This window comes from Pygocentrus nattereri, chromosome 21, assembly GCF_015220715.1.
Source record: "Pygocentrus nattereri isolate fPygNat1 chromosome 21, fPygNat1.pri, whole genome shotgun sequence".
Lineage (NCBI taxonomy): Eukaryota > Metazoa > Chordata > Actinopteri > Characiformes > Serrasalmidae > Pygocentrus > Pygocentrus nattereri.
This window is the reverse complement of record NC_051231.1, coordinates 29,981,829-30,001,333: the sequence shown is the minus strand read 5'-3', so window position 1 is coordinate 30,001,333 and position 19,505 is coordinate 29,981,829. Positions and strand designations below refer to the sequence as shown.

Genomic DNA, 19,505 nt, shown 5'->3' with positions numbered 1-19,505 from the left:
ATTTTGGTGCGATATAGAACCCTATATAGAACCCGTTTTATTTTTTAGTTATTTTAAAACAGTTTGCAAACCTTGTATCTCCACAATGGTAACTTTACAGGAGAAGGAAAAAAGTATACTTTATTTTCAATGGAAGTCAGTGGAACGTTAATTTTTTTCCAAGTCATTTCAGGCTGTTTTTTTTTTTCCTTTTTATTTCCATTCATCGTGAAATTTACACACAATGTAACGGGCAACAGATATTTTAAAATTTTATATATATATATATATATATATATATATATATATATTCAAAAACTGGAAAACATCAGAAATAGAGATACAAGGTATTCATCCGACAACCGTGAAACCACAAACATGGCATTGTAACGGTGGGTAGCGAGGAGGCGGACGCATATGCGGAGATAAGCAACTTTTATTAAGGGCAATTCTAGGGTCGTGGTCACATGACAGTCCAGGTTCAGGTAGCCTATACTAAGAGCAGGAGGGACAGACATGACAAAGCACACAGAAATCCAAACTATACAAACAGCACGTCAGAACAGGCTTACAAACAATTCAAACATCAAACAAACATCAAACAAACATCAAACAAACATCAAACAAACATCAAACAAACATCAAACAGTACAATCAAACAACAAAGACCAGCCCAGACCAGGGCAAACACAGGGCTTAAATACAAGCCGGGATAACGAGGGACAGGTGGGAAACAGGTGGAAACAATCAGGGGCGGAGTCACAAAACAAGGGGGCAGGATTATGAAAACCAAAACAAAAAAGCACATGGACTACCAGGAAGAAAACACAACACGAGCACATGGTGAGTGGCCGGAGCCAAGCGTGATAGGCACTACTGAAGTGAGTTAACCACTAGTGATTAGAGCCCACTCCTGCAAAGCCGGTTTGCTGGATCGCTGACAACATTAGACCCCTGAAATGGGGTGATGGCCTGAAGTGTCTGCTGCAGAATAGAGAAAAGCAAAGAAAAGATAACAGGCTCAATTTATCCCCATCAGAAAGCCTTTAAAAGGGACCAAACATATTTAAATGGGACCAAAAATGTGTCAGTGACCAATCAGGTCCATACTCCGCCTCCTGATTTCACTGCCAATCACACATGCCCTTTGTAAAGACCAGGTTTCATTTAAACCTATTTTCTTATTAACTATAGCTAGGCTTAGCCTTTGTCACAGCTGTAATAGTCACTCAGAATAAAAGCATCTGCCAAATGAATAAATTTGTGTATGCAATTATTTATCGCCCCCTACTGGCAGGATGTGCTGGAGGAGTGGCTGACATGTCAGCGCTCCTGGCTCTACCTGGAGCCGATCTTCAGCTCGGACGACATCAACAGGCAGCTGCCCCTGGAAGGGAGGAGGTATCAGACTATGGAGCGCACCTGGAGGAAGGTGATGAAGGCTGCTAACGACAACAGACAGGTGAGCTAGGGCTCTGGTTCTAACACCACTTAATTCCAAATTAAAGGGTAGATTTGTGTGTAAATGTGCATTCAGTGGAGGGGAGGGGTCAATGTGTCTCTGAATGTATGTTTCTCATATGTATGTAATATGTATTGAATGTATTGAGTATGTATTAACCCCTTTTAAACTAAAGGAAATCATGAGTGATTCCAGACTTTCATGGTTTCTTCTCAGAACTACATAATTTACATTAGTTTGGTAGTATTTACTGAATCATTTATAGTGCATACATACATGGTACATACTGGATGATAAGCGTTGTGATTAATAAAAGAACAGGCCATACAGCAGAGTGATGTTCGACTGACCACCTCAGCGCTCCACATGCCTCCCTGTGTAACATGACTAAATCATAAGTCGCTCTGGATAAAAACGTCTGACAAACGCCATAAATGTAAACATTGGTTTATGTGTCATGTCCCATGAACAGGTGATTGAACTGTGCCCGGACCCTCGTCTGCTGGACAGCCTGCGAGACTGTAACAAGCTCTTGGAGCAGGTGCAGAAAGGGCTGAGTGAATACCTGGAGACCAAACGTGGAGCCTTCCCCAGGTCAGCAAACCACTTACTGGGGATTCTGTTACCTAGCTATGTATTAGACTTGGCTCACTATCTTATACGGAAATATATAGGGTTTAATTATAATCAGGTGAAGTTTAGAGTCAGTACTCAAATTAAACATTCATCAAGTAGTATAGCATATGATCACTGTCGGTTCAAAATCTCTGAAGCTCCAAACCTTTGAGAAGAAAAAGCCCCATTGATTTTAAAGTATGTTAATGTAATGAGAATTTTGAGCCACTTCTATTGGTTCGTCCATCACGAAATGTGCGCATAATAAAAATGCAAATCAGCAATGTACAGTAAATTATTGTAATGAGAAGGACACTATGTATTATACTGCATAATGGCCTGCGTCAAACGGCAACTTAATTTTATGATTATTTATAAATGTGTTGTATATGTATGAGCACGTCCCTCACAAAGGTATCTACAACACTTTTTCTGCACTGACTGAATTTTGATATTGTGATTTCTTCCCTGGCTATTAGGTTCTATTTTCTGTCTGACGATGAGCTTTTGGAGATTCTCTCTCAGACCAAAGACCCAACAGCAGTGCAGCCTCACCTGCGCAAATGCTTTGAGAACATCGCCCGGGTCAGTCCACATACGTTCTCATTAATACTCACACAGAACCCAGTTATTCTGGTTTAGAATATCTGTAAACAGTACCTTCAACAGTTTCAGGGATTGGCGTTTTCATTTGGTATTCGACTTTGTAATACGTTATTCACAAAATATACAATAATGGAATTACTTTCTTTTTTATTATTAAAACATATTCCAATCGTCCCCTTAAAAAAGAGACTCTCAGCATCTCTTTAGTGTGATACTGTATTAAACCCAGTCCACAAATTCATAGTAGGTGATATGTAGCTTGAAATTTACAGGTGTCAGTCTAAAGTCTTTAAGATAAATGAACAAAAACTAATCATATTTCACCTTATACCTTATAGCTAGTTGAAACAGGGAGCGAGGAGGCGGACACATATGCGGAGATTTTTATTTTGGGCAAATCCAGGGTCATAGTCTAAACAGTCCAGGGTCATAGAGCCAACACGGATTGATCGGGGGGCAGATATGACAGAAACCAGAATCCAACGTACAAAGAGTACATGCAGAACAAACAACACTACATAGACCAGTACAAAGACCAGCGACCAGACCGGGGAAAACACAGGCTTTAAATACATGAGGAACAGGCGGGAACACAGGTGGAAACAATCAGGGGTGGAGTCATGAAACAAGGGGGCTGGACTAAAAAAACAAAACAAAGAACAAGTGGGCTAAACCAAAAGACAACACGAACACATGGACAGGACTGGGAGGGGCCAATCGTGACACTAGTGCAGAAATCAATATGTTTATGAAGAGTTAGCTGATACCAATGTAATACATTTACTAAATGATGATGAAAATTGTATTACATTTAATCTGAGTGTAAAATGAATTTGGGCTTATGGTTTGTCTGCACTTTTCTGTGGCCCTTCCTGTGTTCTGTCACTGGGCTTTGTACTATCTGCTAACCAGTGTCAGAGACCCAGCTTCTTGTCTAGCGTGCTTTAGCCTTTAGCTGGCTGCAGTAGTCTTTTCTATGCTGAAGTAAACAGAAAAGAATCCCTGATTAAAAAATAACATACAGGCTCTTCAGTGCCCTCTGGTGGAGTAAAGAGTTCAACATTTCATGGTTCATCAATATGAGAATGTGTAATGCTAGAGAGAAGCTAATCAGCCTATACAAGCCTATATGTTCTAATTTGCTATTTGATTTTTAAACTTTTACATTTTTTAATATTTTGAACTATTTCAATACCCGGCAATTCTGACTCTACACTGTGTTTGTGTTGCATATCGCACAGCTTCGTTTCCAGCCGGACCTTCAGATTACTCATATGTACTCTGCAGAAGGAGAGGAAGTCAAGCTCTTCCTCCCTGTGTGGCCTTCTGGGAATGTGGAGGACTGGCTATGTGATGTGGAGAAGTCCATGAAGCTCAGTCTGCGGGACTGCATCGACCGATCCCTCAGGGTATACACAGAGGTCAGTCTGCCAATGCCATGCCAGCTTTGTTATGTATGAAATTCAAAGTTTCAGCTTTATACTTCTTGTGTTTTATTTTCCAGCTTTTATCTGTGCACTAGGGCAATTTGAATACATTTGCACATCCACAGCCAAACGTCACTTGCATATTTTTGCTTCTGTGAAGGAACCTCGCACAAAGTGGGTGCTGTCGTGGCCGGGGCAGGTGGTGATCGCGGGGTGCCAAACGTTCTGGACCATGGAAGTTTCTGAGGCTCTGGAGAGGGGAGACCTGGCTGAGAGCCTTTACCCTCAGCTCCAGATCCAGGTACAGACCAGACTACTCATTAATCAAAATTGTTTTTCAGCGTGGAGAAGCACAAACATGCAACAGATTGATTTAGGGTGACCAACAAGATCTTGACTCGCAGCAGAAATTGCTTACCAGTCATGCAACTTTCCATTGTCCATATGTAACAAGGGTGTCCAGTCATAATTCCACCTGGACAAAAGTTGACAAAAGAGTAAAATGATGCTTCTTGCCAGGAAATAGAATGGGAAAATCCCAGAAAAAATGGGAACGTTTGATGCAAATATAGAGCAGAGCAGTTGCAACAGCCCTCTTGTATGATGTTCTTTGACTGTTGATTATTAGCTGGCATATTTTTGGCGCAGTGATGACCCTCAACCCATCCCTGCTCTTTGGATGCTCCTTCTATACTCCGGCACGATTGCATCACCTGTGTAAAATGCTTTTTCCACTATGTCTAAACACAAATACATCTAAATAAATGTCTAAACAAAATAGTACAAAGTGAATTTACTAATCACTTCTGTCTGTTTTTATTTGTATTTACATACTTTCCCAAATTTGTTGGAATAGAGGTTTGTAATATTTCTTAATATTACTTGTTAAAGCTTTGCATGACTTCAATTCTTTTAAGAGTATAACATATAGCTGATAGTAAAACATGTTTGCTGAGAAATGTAATGGAGATCATAGCCTGCTATTTTTGGCTTTGATGAAGTTGGTTGATGAATCATGTACATGTGTGTGTTTGTGCGTAGCTGAGTGATCTGGTGCAGCTGGTGCGGGGTCGCCTGTCGAAGATGCAGCGTGCTGTTCTCTCCGCACTCATCGTGATTGAGGTGCACGCTAAGGATGTGGCTGCCAAACTGGTGGACGAGGGAGTGGCTAGTGTAAATGACTTTGAATGGATCAGCCAGCTCAGGTCAGGAGAACCTAACATGCTTTGCAGTGCACTGACACAGAGGTTTTTAGTTACAGCTAATGTTGAAAACGACTCCACTGTTATGATTTGACAGGATACAGAATAAGCAGTGTCTTCCCAAAGTAACTGGGCACTGTCATTTTTGTAGATATTACTGGGCAAGAGATGACTTGTACATCAGGGCGGTGAACGCCGAATTTCTCTATGGCTACGAGTATCTGGGTAACTCTGGGCGCCTTGTCATCACTCCATTGACGGACCGGTAAAATTATGAAAATAAATCACCATGGCAACCACACATAATAGCCACTTTATCAACATGTATTTCTGCTTAATTGTATGTATTAAAGTGCCGCTCCAAAAGAGATTTCAAAATTTAATTCCAAGCTTTCATGCTGTTGTAGGTTTTATTTAAATGAAGTTCTTAAAGACACCAGTGTATTTTATAATAATAATAATTACAAAATCATCCCTCCGACTCATAATCCATCATCCATTCCCCTTCTCTCCTACAGTTGTTATCTGACCCTGACGGGTGCTCTGCACCTGAAGTTTGGAGGAGCACCAGCAGGTCCGGCAGGCACAGGGAAGACCGAGACCACCAAAGACCTGGGCAAAGCACTGGCCATCCAGACGGTCGTTTTCAACTGCTCTGATCAGCTCGACTTCCTCGCCATGGGAAAGTTTCTCAAGGGTCTGGCTAGGTGAGACACACATTAGGCATTTGAGACATTGATTTACTCCTTAAACTGCATCTCCCTCTATGTTGCCTCACTTCAGTTCCACACTCTTATAACTACACACAGTGAAAAAGCGGTTCATGATTTAATTGTCAAGTGGTTGCACCAAAACAAAATATCTTATATTGACACAGTCTTTAATTTTGACTGCATTGACAGTCTGTTGTAGTCTAAAAATGCTAAAATGTGTTTTCTTTTAAATGATGACCCATAATGATCACCCATTAGTGAGATGCACTGTGCTGCGCTGGTGATTGTCGGCAAATAAGTGTTGATGTTGTGTGTAGATGTACTATATGTGTGTGTGTGTGTGTGTGTGTGTGTGTGTGTGTGTGTGTGTGTGTGTGTGCATGTTGTGTGTGTGTGCTTGCAGTTCTGGAGCCTGGGCATGTTTTGATGAATTTAACCGTATTGATGTGGAGGTGCTGTCCGTGGTGGCTCAACAGATTACTACCATTCAGAAAGCCCAGCAACAACGAGTGAGTTAGCACATACACATTCACTAATGGAAAACATTCACAACTATTTAAATAGCAAATTGTAATAGTGAAGTGTCAAAATGCAATCGTAAAGTGTTAAACTCATACAGTGAAAAGTCAAATTGTAATACTGAAGAGACACATTTTCATAGTGAAGTGTTAAATTATAATAATGAAATAGTGAGAAGTGAAGTCAAACAGTTTTAGTGAGGTATTAACTTGTAATAGTGAATAGTAAAAGTCAGCTTACAGTAATAAAGTGTCAGACTGTAATAGTGAAGTGTCAAATTGTAACAGTGAAGTGTAAAGCTGGAAGTGTGAATAGGGAAGGGTCAAATTGTAATAGTGATGTGATAAATTGTAATTGTGAATAGTGAAGTCTCACACCGTAATAGTGAGGTGTTAAAGTGTAATAGTGAGTAGTAAAGACTCAAATATTATTATGATAATAAATAGTGAAGAGACACAATGTAATAGTGAAGTGCCTAACTGTAATTGTAGTGAGAAGTCAAGCTTCACAGTGAAGTGTTAAACTAATAGTGAGTAGTGAAGAGTCACATTGTAATTGTGAAGTACTAAGCTGTGATATTCAGTAGTGAAGAGTCAAACTGTAATAGTGAAGTGCTAAACTGTAATAGTAAGTAGTGAAGTCATGCTGTAACATTGAAGCGCTAAACTGTAATAGTAAGTAGTGAAGACTCATATTGTAATAGTGAAGTGCTAAACTAATAGTGAGTAGTGAAGAGTCATATTGTAATAGTGAAGTGCTGAACTAATAGTGAGTATTGAAGAATCATATTGTAATAGTGAAGTGCTAAACTGTAATAGTGAGTAGTGAGTAGTCAAACTGTAACAGTGAAGTGTTAAACTGTAATAATGAGTAGTGAAGAGTAATATTGTAATAGTGAAGTGCTAAACTAATAGTGAGTAGTGAAGAGTCATATTGTAATAATGAAGTGCTAAACTAATAGTGAGTATTGAAGAATCATATTGTAATAGTGAAGTGCTAAACTGTAATAGTGAGTAGTGAGGAGTCAAACTGTAACAGTGAAGTGTTAAACTGTAATAATGAGTAGTGAAGAGTAATATTGTAATAGTGAAGTGCTAAACTAATAGTGAGTAGTGAAGAATCATATTGTAATAGTGAAGTGCTAAACTGTAATAGTGAGTAGTGAGGAGTCAAACTGTAACAGTGAAGTGTTAAACTGTAATAATGAGTAGTGAAGAGTCATATTGTAATAGTGAAGTGCTAAACTAATAGTGAGCAGTGAAGATTCAAACTGTAACAGTGAAGTTTTAAAGTGTAATAGTGAGTAGTGAAGAGTCACATTGTAATAGTGAAGTGCTAAACTGTAATAGTGAGTAGTTAATAGTCAAACTGTAATAGTAAAGTATAATAGCGAGTAGTGAAGAGTCAAACTGTAACAGTGAAGTTTTAAAGTGTAATAGTGAGTAGTGAAGAGTCACATTGTAATAGTGAAGTGCTAAACTGTAATAGTGAGTAGTGAATAGTCAAACTGTAATAGTAAAGTATAATAGCGAGTAATGAAGAGTCAAACTGTAACAGTGAAGTTTTAAAGTGTAATAGTGAGTAGTGAAGAATCACATTGTAATAGTAAAGTATAATAGTGAGTAGTGAAGAGTAAAATTGAAATATGGGAGTGTTAAATTCTAACAATAAATAGTGAAAAGTCGCATTGTAATAGTGAAGTGTTAAACTGTAATAGTGAGTAGTGGATAATCAAATTGTAATTGTGAGGCGTTAATCTGTAAAAGTGAGTAGTGAAGAGTCTGTTGAAGTATGAAATTGTAATATTAAATAGTGAAGAGGTGGGTATGGTGTAGTGGGTAACTCCTCTGCCTTTTACAATGTAGACTGGGGTTTAATCCCTGCCTGGGTAAGCACCCTACACTATACCAATAAGAGTCCTTGGGCAAGACTCCTAACACTGCTTTCACCTACCTGTGTAAAAATCATCAGATTGTAATTCACACTGGATAGAAGTGTCTACCAAATGCCATACATGTAAATTAAGAGTCAAATTGTAATAGAGAAGTGGTGTGTGTGTGTGTGTGTGTGTGTGTGTGTGTGTGTGTTTAGGCAGAGAGGTTTGTGTTTGAAGGAGCAGAGATCCCGCTGGTTCCTTCTTGTGCTGTTTTCATCACTATGAACCCAGGCTATGCTGGCCGAACTGAACTGCCTGACAACTTAAAGGTGAACTTCCACCATGAGCCCAGAACAGCTACATTTAATGCATAATCGATTTAGACTATTCAAATGACTTAATTGCTTATTTGCTTCTTCTGTGAACTGACCAAAGCCATTGTACTATTAGATTAATTGCAAGAGCATCAGGAGCAGAGGTGTGTGGTGACTAGTTACATTTATTCAAGTACATGTACTTTTACAAAATAGTGATGGATTTATACTCTCCTGAGTGTTTTCAGACCATAAAACTTTTACTTCTTTTACTACGTTTATTTGTGAATTAAATAATTACCTTTTACTCATAATGGGTGACAACATCTGTACTGTTTTGCGGTTGGTCACACCTGACTTTGGAGTTATAGCTTCTTCTTTTAGACCAAAATTAGATAAATAGAGGCTAACACTTTCAGTTCAAATGCTGACAGATGCTGGATGTGCTCAGACATTCCACTGCAGTTCTATATGTTACTCAGTACTTAAGTAGTTTTTTGACCGAATACTTTTGTGCTTCTACTCTGGTTGTTTATTGGGAATTTCCTTTTACTTCAGTATTTCTATAACTCAAATATTAGTATATTTACTTGAGTTTAGGATTAGGCTACTCTACTCACCTCTGATCCAGATTTAGCACCATTTCAGTCAATGCATTGTTAAAACTATGGTGCATTAGTATCATTAAGCCTTGTCTTTCAGGCTCTGTTCCGTCCTGTTGCCATGATGGTCCCAGACTATGCCATGATCGCTGAGATTTCTCTGTACTCGTTTGGCTTCAGTGATGCCAAAGTGCTTTCCAAAAAGATCACCAGCACCTTCAAGCTGTCCTCTGAGCAGCTCAGCTCTCAGGTTGGATCTTCTCAGTTTACTCCATAATGCACATAGAGTTGAAACACCAATGCAAGCACTAGATATTGTTCCTTTAATGTGATGTGTACATGCATTGTTCTCTGTGTCGGGCAGGATCACTATGACTTTGGCATGAGAGCTGTGAAAACTGTGATTTCTGCTGCAGGAAACCTAAAGAGAGAAAACCCTGACATGAACGAGGTGAGTATGAACTTATTGAATTTATGCCACAAAAACAAGTCAATTGTAATTTATTTAAAGGGGATTTCCACAACGATAAAAATATCTGCATAATTCAGCTGCTAGGATGTCACAGACATTCAGATTAGTTTGTTGTGAAATGGTGCTTTTTAGAGAAAATTGCTTCCTCAGATTTGTGTACAGTGGTGGTGATGGGAACCAGGGGTTGTGATGTATACAACACAAATACAGCTGTTTTATTTATATCCGAAAATAACCCGGACAAGCCCGTCTTAAGTAAATAAAATAAAAATAATTAACTAAAATAATTGCATAATTAAAAAATATATGAATATAACCAGCTGTCCAAAGTGTTGAGTTTAAGTTCTACTTCACTGAATTTATGCATCAAGCAGTGTTTTTCAACAACAAGGGAAACCCCTTAGCTCCTGTCTGGGCGAGCTTTAAAGCAGGTGTCTCCTTCTCCAGGAGCTGATCTGTCTGCGTGCTATAAGAGATGTAAACGTGCCCAAGTTCCTGCAGGACGACCTCAAGCTCTTCAACGGCATAGTGTCAGACCTCTTCCCCAAAACCCGTGAGGAGCCCATCGACTACGGCACTCTGGAGGAGTCAATCCGCAATGTCTGCAATGACAAGTGCCTCAAAGACGTGGACGGTGAGATCAGGATGCTGTCTGGTTCCAGGGAGAAGCTTCGGTCAGAGCTTGCTGCCAGTAGTAGAGCTGTTTATGCTGTTTATGCTGCAGCAACAACCGATGCCCTTATACGATAGATGCATATGCTCTCTGTGTTTTGTTGCTTGTTTCCAGGCTACATTACAAAGATTATTCAGCTGTATGAGACCACAGTGGTGAGGCATGGCCTGATGCTGGTGGGGCCGTCTGGCTCAGGTAAAACGAAGGTGAGGACAGATACAATCATACAAATAGTTTTTAAAATAACACATTAAACTACCACTACATCTGTTGAAACATGCTACCTTGCATCATATAGTGGTGCTGCATTAGTCTGTAGAGTGAGATCTTTCGTCATAAAGGCCTGGAATGCCGTCTTCTGATGATGCAGCTTGAAGGTAGTATAGGTATAACTTTAATAACTGTAAGTCGTTGTTAGACTCACTGTTTCCTTTGTGATTTTGTTTTATGACAGGTAAACGTTACGCCAGTGCTAGCTTGGTTGTGTTTATTAGCCTGTAGATCAGTAGCTAGGTTAGCAGTCAGGATTGGCTGACATCACAGAGGTGTGTGATATGTTTGCATAATGCATGCTGGGTATTGTAGTGAGAGAACACTGAGGAATGAAAACAAGAAAACTATATAAAATCTTAAATTGCTATTATTATTATTATTATTATTATTATTATATTTCTCATTGTGCACACACTGTTGGCAGTGTAAGTATTTCTTCCTGTGTGGTAGTGGAGGTGCTTTTAGATTTAGTGCCATAATTAAAAACAGTCAAGTAGCTTTTAAAAACGTATCAAATCAGCATCAGTCGATACTTAAGGCTTCTATATCGATATTAAACAATAAAAAATGACATTGTGCCAATTTATAATTGTCCATTTTGAAGGGGTGCCCTAACATAGTGTTCTATTGCAGTGATTTTTAAATCTGTGTAATGTTAATATTGTTTATACACTCCCATTACCCATATGGTAAGTATAATAGTGTTCTATATAGTGTTAGTGATATTTTAATAGCTAATAGTGATTAGGGACCGTTTGTGTTCTCTATAATAGTGCTCTATGTAGTGTTCCAGTGTAGGACATAGTGATTAGGGGACCATTTCTTTTTACTGTTCACTATCTTGATTCTCTCCATGGGTGAGTCTGATTGTAGTTCTTATCTGTTTGCAATATTCATATTTATCTTGCTCATATTTTTCTTTACTTTCAAACAAAAAGACATGCTTATGACTCTTCATTTTAATTTTAATACTCTCTTTTGCTTGTACAGTGAGGTGCTAACATCATATTACGGTGTCTTCGCTATAAACTGATCACTGACCACACTGTTTGGTGTCAGCATTAAGTGGTCACTAACCCCTAACTAAGCTTCATGTCTTTTGTGTCTGTCAGTGCTATGAGGTGCTGGCAGCAGCGGTGACAGCTCTGCAGGGTCAGCCCTCGGTCAGCGGTGGAGTGTATGAGGCTGTACAGACCTATGTCCTCAATCCTAAGTCCATCACCATGGGGCAGCTCTATGGAGAGTTTGACCTGCTGACCCATGAATGGTGAGTGGATCTGGTGAGCTTTTCACATAGAATCTTAATTGTAGACAGGAGTGAAGATATGGTGATGTAACATTGGTGTGTGGTTATTTTGAGTAAAAATACACTGCCTGTCAAAAGTTTGATTGATATTTACAGACATAAATTATTCAGTATACAGTCCATCCCCTGTGCTGTGGTGAAAGATTCAAGATTCAAGCAATGGTTTGCATGGATATGCCTGTAGCTTACATAGGAATACAGTAAAACTTTTATTTTTCTGCTTTCTGGTCACTGTTTTCGGATTAAACTGTACAGCACATATATTTTGATTCGCTTCATCGCAAAAATGACACTGCTGTCAGATGAGGATGAGACAGATGAATAGCTGTGCTTCAGCTACACAGTGGTTTATGGTACCCTTTAGTTGGCTACAGTAGTCTGTTGCCTTCATTAGACTAAACAGACTTCTACGTCTACACAATAGTAAGTACCCCAAACTGTTGCCCAAAGTTGGAAGCATATATTTGTCTAAAATGTCTGTGTATGCTGTGACATTAACGTTACTCTTCACTGGAACTAAGTGGTCGAGCTAAACCCTGAAAAACAGCCCCAGCCCGTTATCCCTCTCCCCCTGTCTTTACTATTGCCATGATGCATTCTGGTTCTCCTGGCATCCACCAAACCCAGATTCATCCAAGAAACTGGTAGAAATTGTGTGATTCATTACAACAGAGAGGACATTTCCACAGCTCCAGAAACCAGTGGCAGCCTGCTTTAGACTACTCCAGCCGACATTTGGCATTAAGCTTGTGTTTAGCTGTTCAGCCATGAAAACCAATTTCTCGAAGATCCTGACACACAGTTCTTATGCTGATATTGCTTCCAGATGCAATTTGGAACTCTGTTGTTAGAGCTGCTTTAGCACTAGGGGCCTCACTCTGCAGATTTGCATGGTCTCCCGCTTCATGGCTGAGCTGTTGTAGCTCCTCGATGTTTTCATTTCATAGTAGTAGCACTTACATTTGACAGGGGCAGATCTAGCATGGCAGAAATGTCACAAACTTACTTGTAGCAGAGGTGGAGTCCATCGACGGTGCCACGTTTGAAGTCACTGAGATTTTCAGTATGACCCATTCTACTGCCAGTGTTTGTCTATGGAGATTGCATGACTATGTGCTTGATTATATTCACCTGTTAGTGATATGTGTAGCTAAAACGCCTGAACTCAATAATCAGGAGGGGTTTCTGCATAATTTTGGCCATATAATGTTTCTCATCGTTCCATTAATGTTAGCGATTAAAGCTGATTTGCCTATTAAAAATTGTCTTTTACTATCTGCTTTCATGACTACTTGAAATTTTTTTTTAATTCTCACCCTTTTTTATTTGATACCTGACGTTTACACATTTTGCACAACCCGTGTATAATTTGTACAAGAAAAACTAGTTTCATGATTAAATTAATGTTTATGCCTCTGGCTCTGGCTGTGTGAGCAGGACAGACGGTATTCTGTCCTCTCTAATCCGCGTTGGAGCTGCTGCGATGGACGAGGAGAAGAAGTGGTACGTGTTTGATGGGCCGGTGGATGCAGTGTGGATTGAGAACATGAACACAGTGCTGGATGACAATAAAAAGCTGTGTTTGAGTTCAGGGGAGATCATTAAACTCAGTGATGTGAGTTCACACTTATTAACCCTTGTCTTCGTTTGTGAGCATGAGCATGCTTATTATGCTTAGGCTGTGTCCCTGTCCACAGGTGATGACTCTGATGTTTGAGGTGCAGGACCTTGCCGTGGCCTCCCCTGCCACAGTGTCCCGCTGTGGGATGGTGTATTTGGAGCCCAGTATTCTGGGTCTCTCTCCGTTCACTGAGTGCTGGTTACGTACCATCCCCACCCCATTGCAGCCATATGCTCAGCAGCTGGACTCACTATTTACCCAATTCCTACAGGTCAGCATGAATGTTGTAAAGCACTGATGGATAATTTCACACCCAGAGACTAAACATAGTGATAAACAAGAGGGTGGGCCCAGGCTTATGTGGTTTATTTCAATAATCATATGCCTCAAATAGAAAAAAAACATGTCAAGTATGTGTATACTGCAGTCAAAACAGCCTGCAAGTGTAAGTTATTAATTTAAAAGAGTAGATTAGATTTAAGGAAGGAGAAACTCAATGCAAAAAAGTGAAAAACAGAGTTTCCAATACTGGAGGTCAAAGAATTATTAAAAGATGTAAAGAAAATTGGACTCCTAACAACAGGTAAACACCAAAACTGTCCCCATCAGATAAACAGCACTTATAGTCATCTTTGAGAAAGAGGAGGAAATCAAGCTGCTTCAGATCTGAAAACATCCACAGGTGTTTCTGTCCATCCTTCCACTGTGAGAAGACCACTCAATGATAAGGGTAAGAAGCCCTTACCGAGAAAGGGAAATAGACAAAAAAGAAGAAACCAAACAAAGAAGCTGCTGGTGTTCTCAGAACGATGGATTGGTCACCCCAGAGTCCAGACCTCAGCTTCTAAGACTTTGGAGGTGTTTGGGAGAAAAAAAAAAAACCCATTTGAAAACTGAAAGCGAGTCTCTGCAGAAGAACAGAAGCTGTAATAAAGACAGGGTGGACACTTTAAATACCTAAACATTTTATACTCTATTTAACTGTTGAGGCGTTTATATCATTTGCTGTATGTATGTATGTTTCTGCTTTTTTCATGAGTGTGAAAAAGCTTGTATTTTACTTAATGGCTGCTTTTACTGGAAATTAAACTTAAGGTGGTCTCTGACTTCTGGACAGTGCTGAGTTTGAGTGTGTTTATATGTGTCTGCACAGGACTCTATCACGTTTGTGCGAAAGTCAGTGACAGAAGTGATCACATCTATGGACAGTAACCTGACCTGCTCTCTGCTCAAGCTGCTGGACTGCTTCTTCCAGCCCTTTATTCCACGAGAGGTCAGACACAGCAGGACATCACAAAGCACACAGATTGTGGTTTTAATTCTAACTAATTAGCACATTTTTGATCTTGATCATTTATTATGTGTGTCTGTTATCAATGTGTTATGTATGTACATATGTGTGTAGGGAGAAAGACCTCCTCTTCAGGAGAAGCTGGATCGTGTTTGTGAGCTCATTGAGCCGTGGTTCATCTTCTCTCTCATATGGAGTGTGGGGAGCACCGGAGACGCCGCCAGCCGCCAGCGCTTCAGCACCTGGTTCAGGGCTAAGATGGCCCAGGAGAAGGTACTCAACCCAAGCAGTTCATTTTAAGCATTTAAGGGGAATTCCATAAAATCTTCTTCTTTTATGGAATCGAATCGTTGAGGTGTAATCACTGCCACTAAGAGTAGCTTGAAGTGCTCCGTTCTCAAAAAACTTGCAGCGGAAGAATCGTTTGCAGTCGTGGTGATAGGAACCAGACGTCTGAAGTGTTTAAACCCTCTGAAATTGTAATGGGGAGGTACATACAGAGCATATTTAACGTCCCAAATTTTTTTTTTCCAGATTTGTAGTTTTGAATAGTAAATAAAATAGGTGTATTTACATTTTAGACATTATGACCCATTGTCCCCACCACTGTAAAGAAATCTCAGTCGGTCAGTTTCTTTACAATGAACATCACATCAAATCACTCTGAATGACTTTTTTATATACAAGAAGTTGAATTTTGTAGAAAAATCAGTGGAATTCCCCTTCAATATTATCCCCTGCAACATGTTCACAACACCTAACTCACCAGTTGTAACTGAACTCTTCTTTTAATTTAGAGACTATTATAACAGTTTTTTGTGTTTGCAATGGCAGCTGTAAGTTTTAATTTAAGGGGCCCATGGCCGATTCCATATATGAGTACTAAGCTGAAAAAGCAGCCTGTTTCAAATTCATTGTTTTTGTGATGTCACAAAATTTGGTGCATTTACATTTATCTGCCTAGTCAGCCAGCAAGTGGTTAAGCCCCAGCTATTAATGCTTCAGTTATAAGTGTAACATGACAGAAACAGCCAGACGCTTACGATAAAAACAAGAACTGAGGCTTTACTTGAAAAGGGTTTGACAAGAATCAGAGTCGGTGAACAGGCGGTGGTCAAATCCAGAAAGCCCAATACAGAGAATGACAAACATAACGGAACAGTATCAGGCAACCAGATCCAAAGGGGCAAAGACAGGAAGTCCAAAATACAATATCATATCATATATAATAAAAGGCAATATCACAGACAGAAATGCTCAGTAGCTCTCCAGAGAGAAGCAATACGAAGCAAAGGACCTATACTAAAGCCTGGGCTTAGATACTAAGCTAGATCTAGTCATATGATACACATGAAAGGTGAAACAGGTTATTGTTTGAAGTGAACGGTGATTGATAGGTTGAGGAGGTTCATCAGTCATGCGATCTCCCAAAGAGTTCTGGGAAATGGAGTCTTTGGGAATGTCAGAGCTGGAGGGATGCGTGCCAGTAAGAAATGTTTTAATCTGTGCTGCTTTCTGATTAAGGCACAATACAAGGCAGCTGGTCACAACAGGGACTTACATGATTGGTAAAAAACTGTTTCACTCTAAGGGATAAAGAGAGGTTAGAGAATGGTAATGTTAAAATGAATTATGATTGAATTATGATTTTTGGTACACGTATGTCATGAAAGGACCTCAGGGGATGAAATAAATAAAAGAAAAATGTAGGATAGTCCCTTTACTGTTGGTGAATCTAAAGGGGAAGGATCCTAATAAAAGTAGACGTGAAACCCAGTCAGATCACTGCGGTTGTCATTCTGTAATAAATTTGATTAAATTGCTTTTTTTTCAGATAGACTTCAAAACGAATGCTAGGCACCTGTGTTCAGAGAGGGTCAGTAGGGTCCTTTACAGCTGTAGTAATGTTGGTGTGTTTGTTGTGCAGATACAGCTGTGTTTCCCGGAGGAGGGGCTGGTGTATGATTATCAGCTGGATGATGGAGGCATCAGCAACCTGAGTGAGGAAGAGGAGGATGCCAAAGGGAGAAAGGTGCAGACTACTGTTGTTTAAATGGGTTTGAGATGTAAAGAAATATTCGGACAAATGTTTTGACATCATTAGTTAATCAAGTTAATCAGGCTTGATATACAGAAACTATTAGAATTAGAATTTACAACCATGTGTTTGCACACTGTGAAATTAGACCTCTGCATTTAACCCATCTGTGCAGTGAAACACCCACATACACGCACACTAGTGAACACACACACTAGGGGGCAGTGAGCACACTTGCCCGGAGCGGTGGGCAGCCCTATCCACGGCACCCGGGGAGCAATCGGGGGTTAGGTGTCTTGCTCAAGAGCACTTCAGTCATGGACTGTCAGCCAAGGGGATCAAACCGGCAACCTTCCGGTCACAGAGCTGGTTCCCTAACCTCCAGCCCACGACTGCCCCCTACTATAAATTGTTTGGTAACTACTATGAACCTAATGTGTAAGTGGAGAGAAATGAAATGTGGGTCATATGCATGCGTTTGCAGTTTAAAGGGAAGTTCCACCTTTTTTGTTTCTTCATAATCTAAAGCTTGAGATGTAAACATAGTCACTCAGAGTGGTTTGATGATCATTGTAGAAAAACTTGCTGAGTCAAATTTCTTTACAGTGGTGGTGATGGGAACCAGGGGTCACAACTTCTACAATGTAAATATAGCCATGCAGAACCTCCAGCGAATCTACACGTCTTCTGAGTTTTTGTAACTTGATGATGGTAAAATAGTGATAAGTCACAAAAAAAGTTTTCTTTGGGTCTGTGTACATGTGCCTGGTTTATTTAGCCCTCCTGTTATCTTCAGATTTATTAGCATCTTTATCATTGGACCCCAGCAAATTAAACCTGGAGTAAAAGATTATAATTAAAAATCTTAGTGATGTTTATATGTCAGGTACTTAGTTTTTTCTTTGCAAAAAAATGACGTCAGTGATTTATTTCATTTATTTAAAGACATTAAACACTAAATTGGGGCCAAATTGACCCCAAAGATAATAGGAGGGTAAAAAAAACCTTTGGTTATTAAAACAGTGTCTCACAAATGGGTGAAAATTTTCATAACCACTTCATCTAGTACTTTAGTGTGTTGCATTTACAGACATTAAATGTACTAGATGTCAGGTTTCTATCAGAACCACAGTGAACAATTCTGAGTATGTTTCTCTAGAATGGCGCAGTTCACATCAAGCCACTCTGAATGACTTTGTTTGCCCATTTTATTGTGCAGAAATTTAGAAAAATTGGTGAATTTCCCCTTCAATCAGTTATTCTGTTGATTTGTTGATTAATGAAATAACATTTACTGTATATTTTAAGGTGCAATGGGTCAACTGGATGAAATACGCTGCGGATGTTGTCATCACCCCAGAAACCAATTATTCTGACATCATCGTGCCCACTGCGGACACCGTGCGCATGTCCTTCTTGATGGACATGCTTCTGTCCAATAAGAAGCCGGTATATAGTCCCATTTTGTACTAATATCTGCACATTTTTGGGACATTTTTCCTCAGATGTTGTATGTAGATCAGTTTATCTGTCAATAATTAAAAAAAATCTCAGGTTAAAATTTTTATATAGTATTCGAAATGACTAAATAAATAAAGGCCATAGTAGTTTTTTTTTCTTCTCCGCATTGGCTTTCAGTGAATGGATTAGCTTTGCATATCTTTGCTGTAGGGACAAAACCTCCTATCTCTGTTTTGTGGCTTTTGCTTTTTGACATTAAAATCACCTGCTGCCCTTCACATTGTGTCGTAATGCCATGATCAGTGGACCAATCCAAATTCCCCAAACTTACTTGGTATAAATAATTTCTCTGTTAACTTCCTAAGAATGTTTTTGCCTCTCCTTTTTGAAGAATTGAGGTTTTGTTCAGACAAGGAAACGTTCTTATTTAGATTGGCTTATAACATGATCCTGCAACAATTTCTTTCTGTCTAAACTGAATGGTGTTTCAGGTGCTGTGTGTTGGGCCGACAGGCACCGGGAAGACCCTCACGGTGTCTGACAAGCTGCTAAAGAACATGCCAGCCGAGTACATCACACATTTCCTCATGTTCTCCGCTCGCACCTCTGCTAACCAGACACAGGATTACATCGACAGCAAGCTGGACAAGAGGTAGGCTGGGTTTGCCTTAATTGTGACGACAGGCTTTCTCAAACTTATTATTAAACTAAGCTTTCTGACTGCTTCCATTTATCAATCAGATATTTTCCCTTTCCCCCAGAAGTCCTTCTCAGTATGTTGCCTCTCTTAGGATCTGAAACATGCCTTTTTGTCCATTATCTGTTGTCATGATGATACTGGTCATAACTATCATGTTACGCATACCAGGCGGAAGGGCGTGTTTGGTCCTCCGTTGGGAAAATACTTTATCTTCTTCATCGATGACCTGAACATGCCTATGCTGGAGACGTATGGAGCCCAACCACCAATCGAGCTCCTGCGCCAGTGGATGGACCACGGTGGCTGGTACGACAGAAAGCAAATAGGTGGGTATCCTGTCTCACTGTGAAAACAA

At 39.7% G+C, this 19,505-nt stretch overlaps 1 protein-coding gene across 1 annotated transcript in view; it reads left to right on the top strand.

Annotated features, from left to right (window-relative positions):
• Positions 1 to 19,505, top strand: part of dnah1 (dynein, axonemal, heavy chain 1) — a 76,770-nt gene that overhangs the window by 17,274 nt on the left and 39,991 nt on the right. Inside the window, exons 21-43 of the mRNA XM_037532010.1 lie at positions 1,277 to 1,441; positions 1,914 to 2,035; positions 2,536 to 2,641; positions 3,904 to 4,083; positions 4,250 to 4,390; positions 5,131 to 5,294; positions 5,443 to 5,556; positions 5,810 to 5,998; positions 6,408 to 6,513; positions 8,615 to 8,728; positions 9,416 to 9,565; positions 9,680 to 9,766; positions 10,235 to 10,421; positions 10,575 to 10,666; positions 11,846 to 12,000; positions 13,477 to 13,654; positions 13,737 to 13,931; positions 14,814 to 14,933; positions 15,066 to 15,224; positions 16,879 to 16,983; positions 18,298 to 18,438; positions 18,942 to 19,102; positions 19,319 to 19,476. Of these exons, the coding sequence (XP_037387907.1) occupies positions 1,277 to 1,441; positions 1,914 to 2,035; positions 2,536 to 2,641; positions 3,904 to 4,083; positions 4,250 to 4,390; positions 5,131 to 5,294; positions 5,443 to 5,556; positions 5,810 to 5,998; positions 6,408 to 6,513; positions 8,615 to 8,728; positions 9,416 to 9,565; positions 9,680 to 9,766; positions 10,235 to 10,421; positions 10,575 to 10,666; positions 11,846 to 12,000; positions 13,477 to 13,654; positions 13,737 to 13,931; positions 14,814 to 14,933; positions 15,066 to 15,224; positions 16,879 to 16,983; positions 18,298 to 18,438; positions 18,942 to 19,102; positions 19,319 to 19,476 (3,289 nt within the window). The remainder of the gene's footprint in view (positions 1 to 1,276; positions 1,442 to 1,913; positions 2,036 to 2,535; positions 2,642 to 3,903; positions 4,084 to 4,249; positions 4,391 to 5,130; positions 5,295 to 5,442; positions 5,557 to 5,809; positions 5,999 to 6,407; positions 6,514 to 8,614; positions 8,729 to 9,415; positions 9,566 to 9,679; positions 9,767 to 10,234; positions 10,422 to 10,574; positions 10,667 to 11,845; positions 12,001 to 13,476; positions 13,655 to 13,736; positions 13,932 to 14,813; positions 14,934 to 15,065; positions 15,225 to 16,878; positions 16,984 to 18,297; positions 18,439 to 18,941; positions 19,103 to 19,318; positions 19,477 to 19,505) is intronic.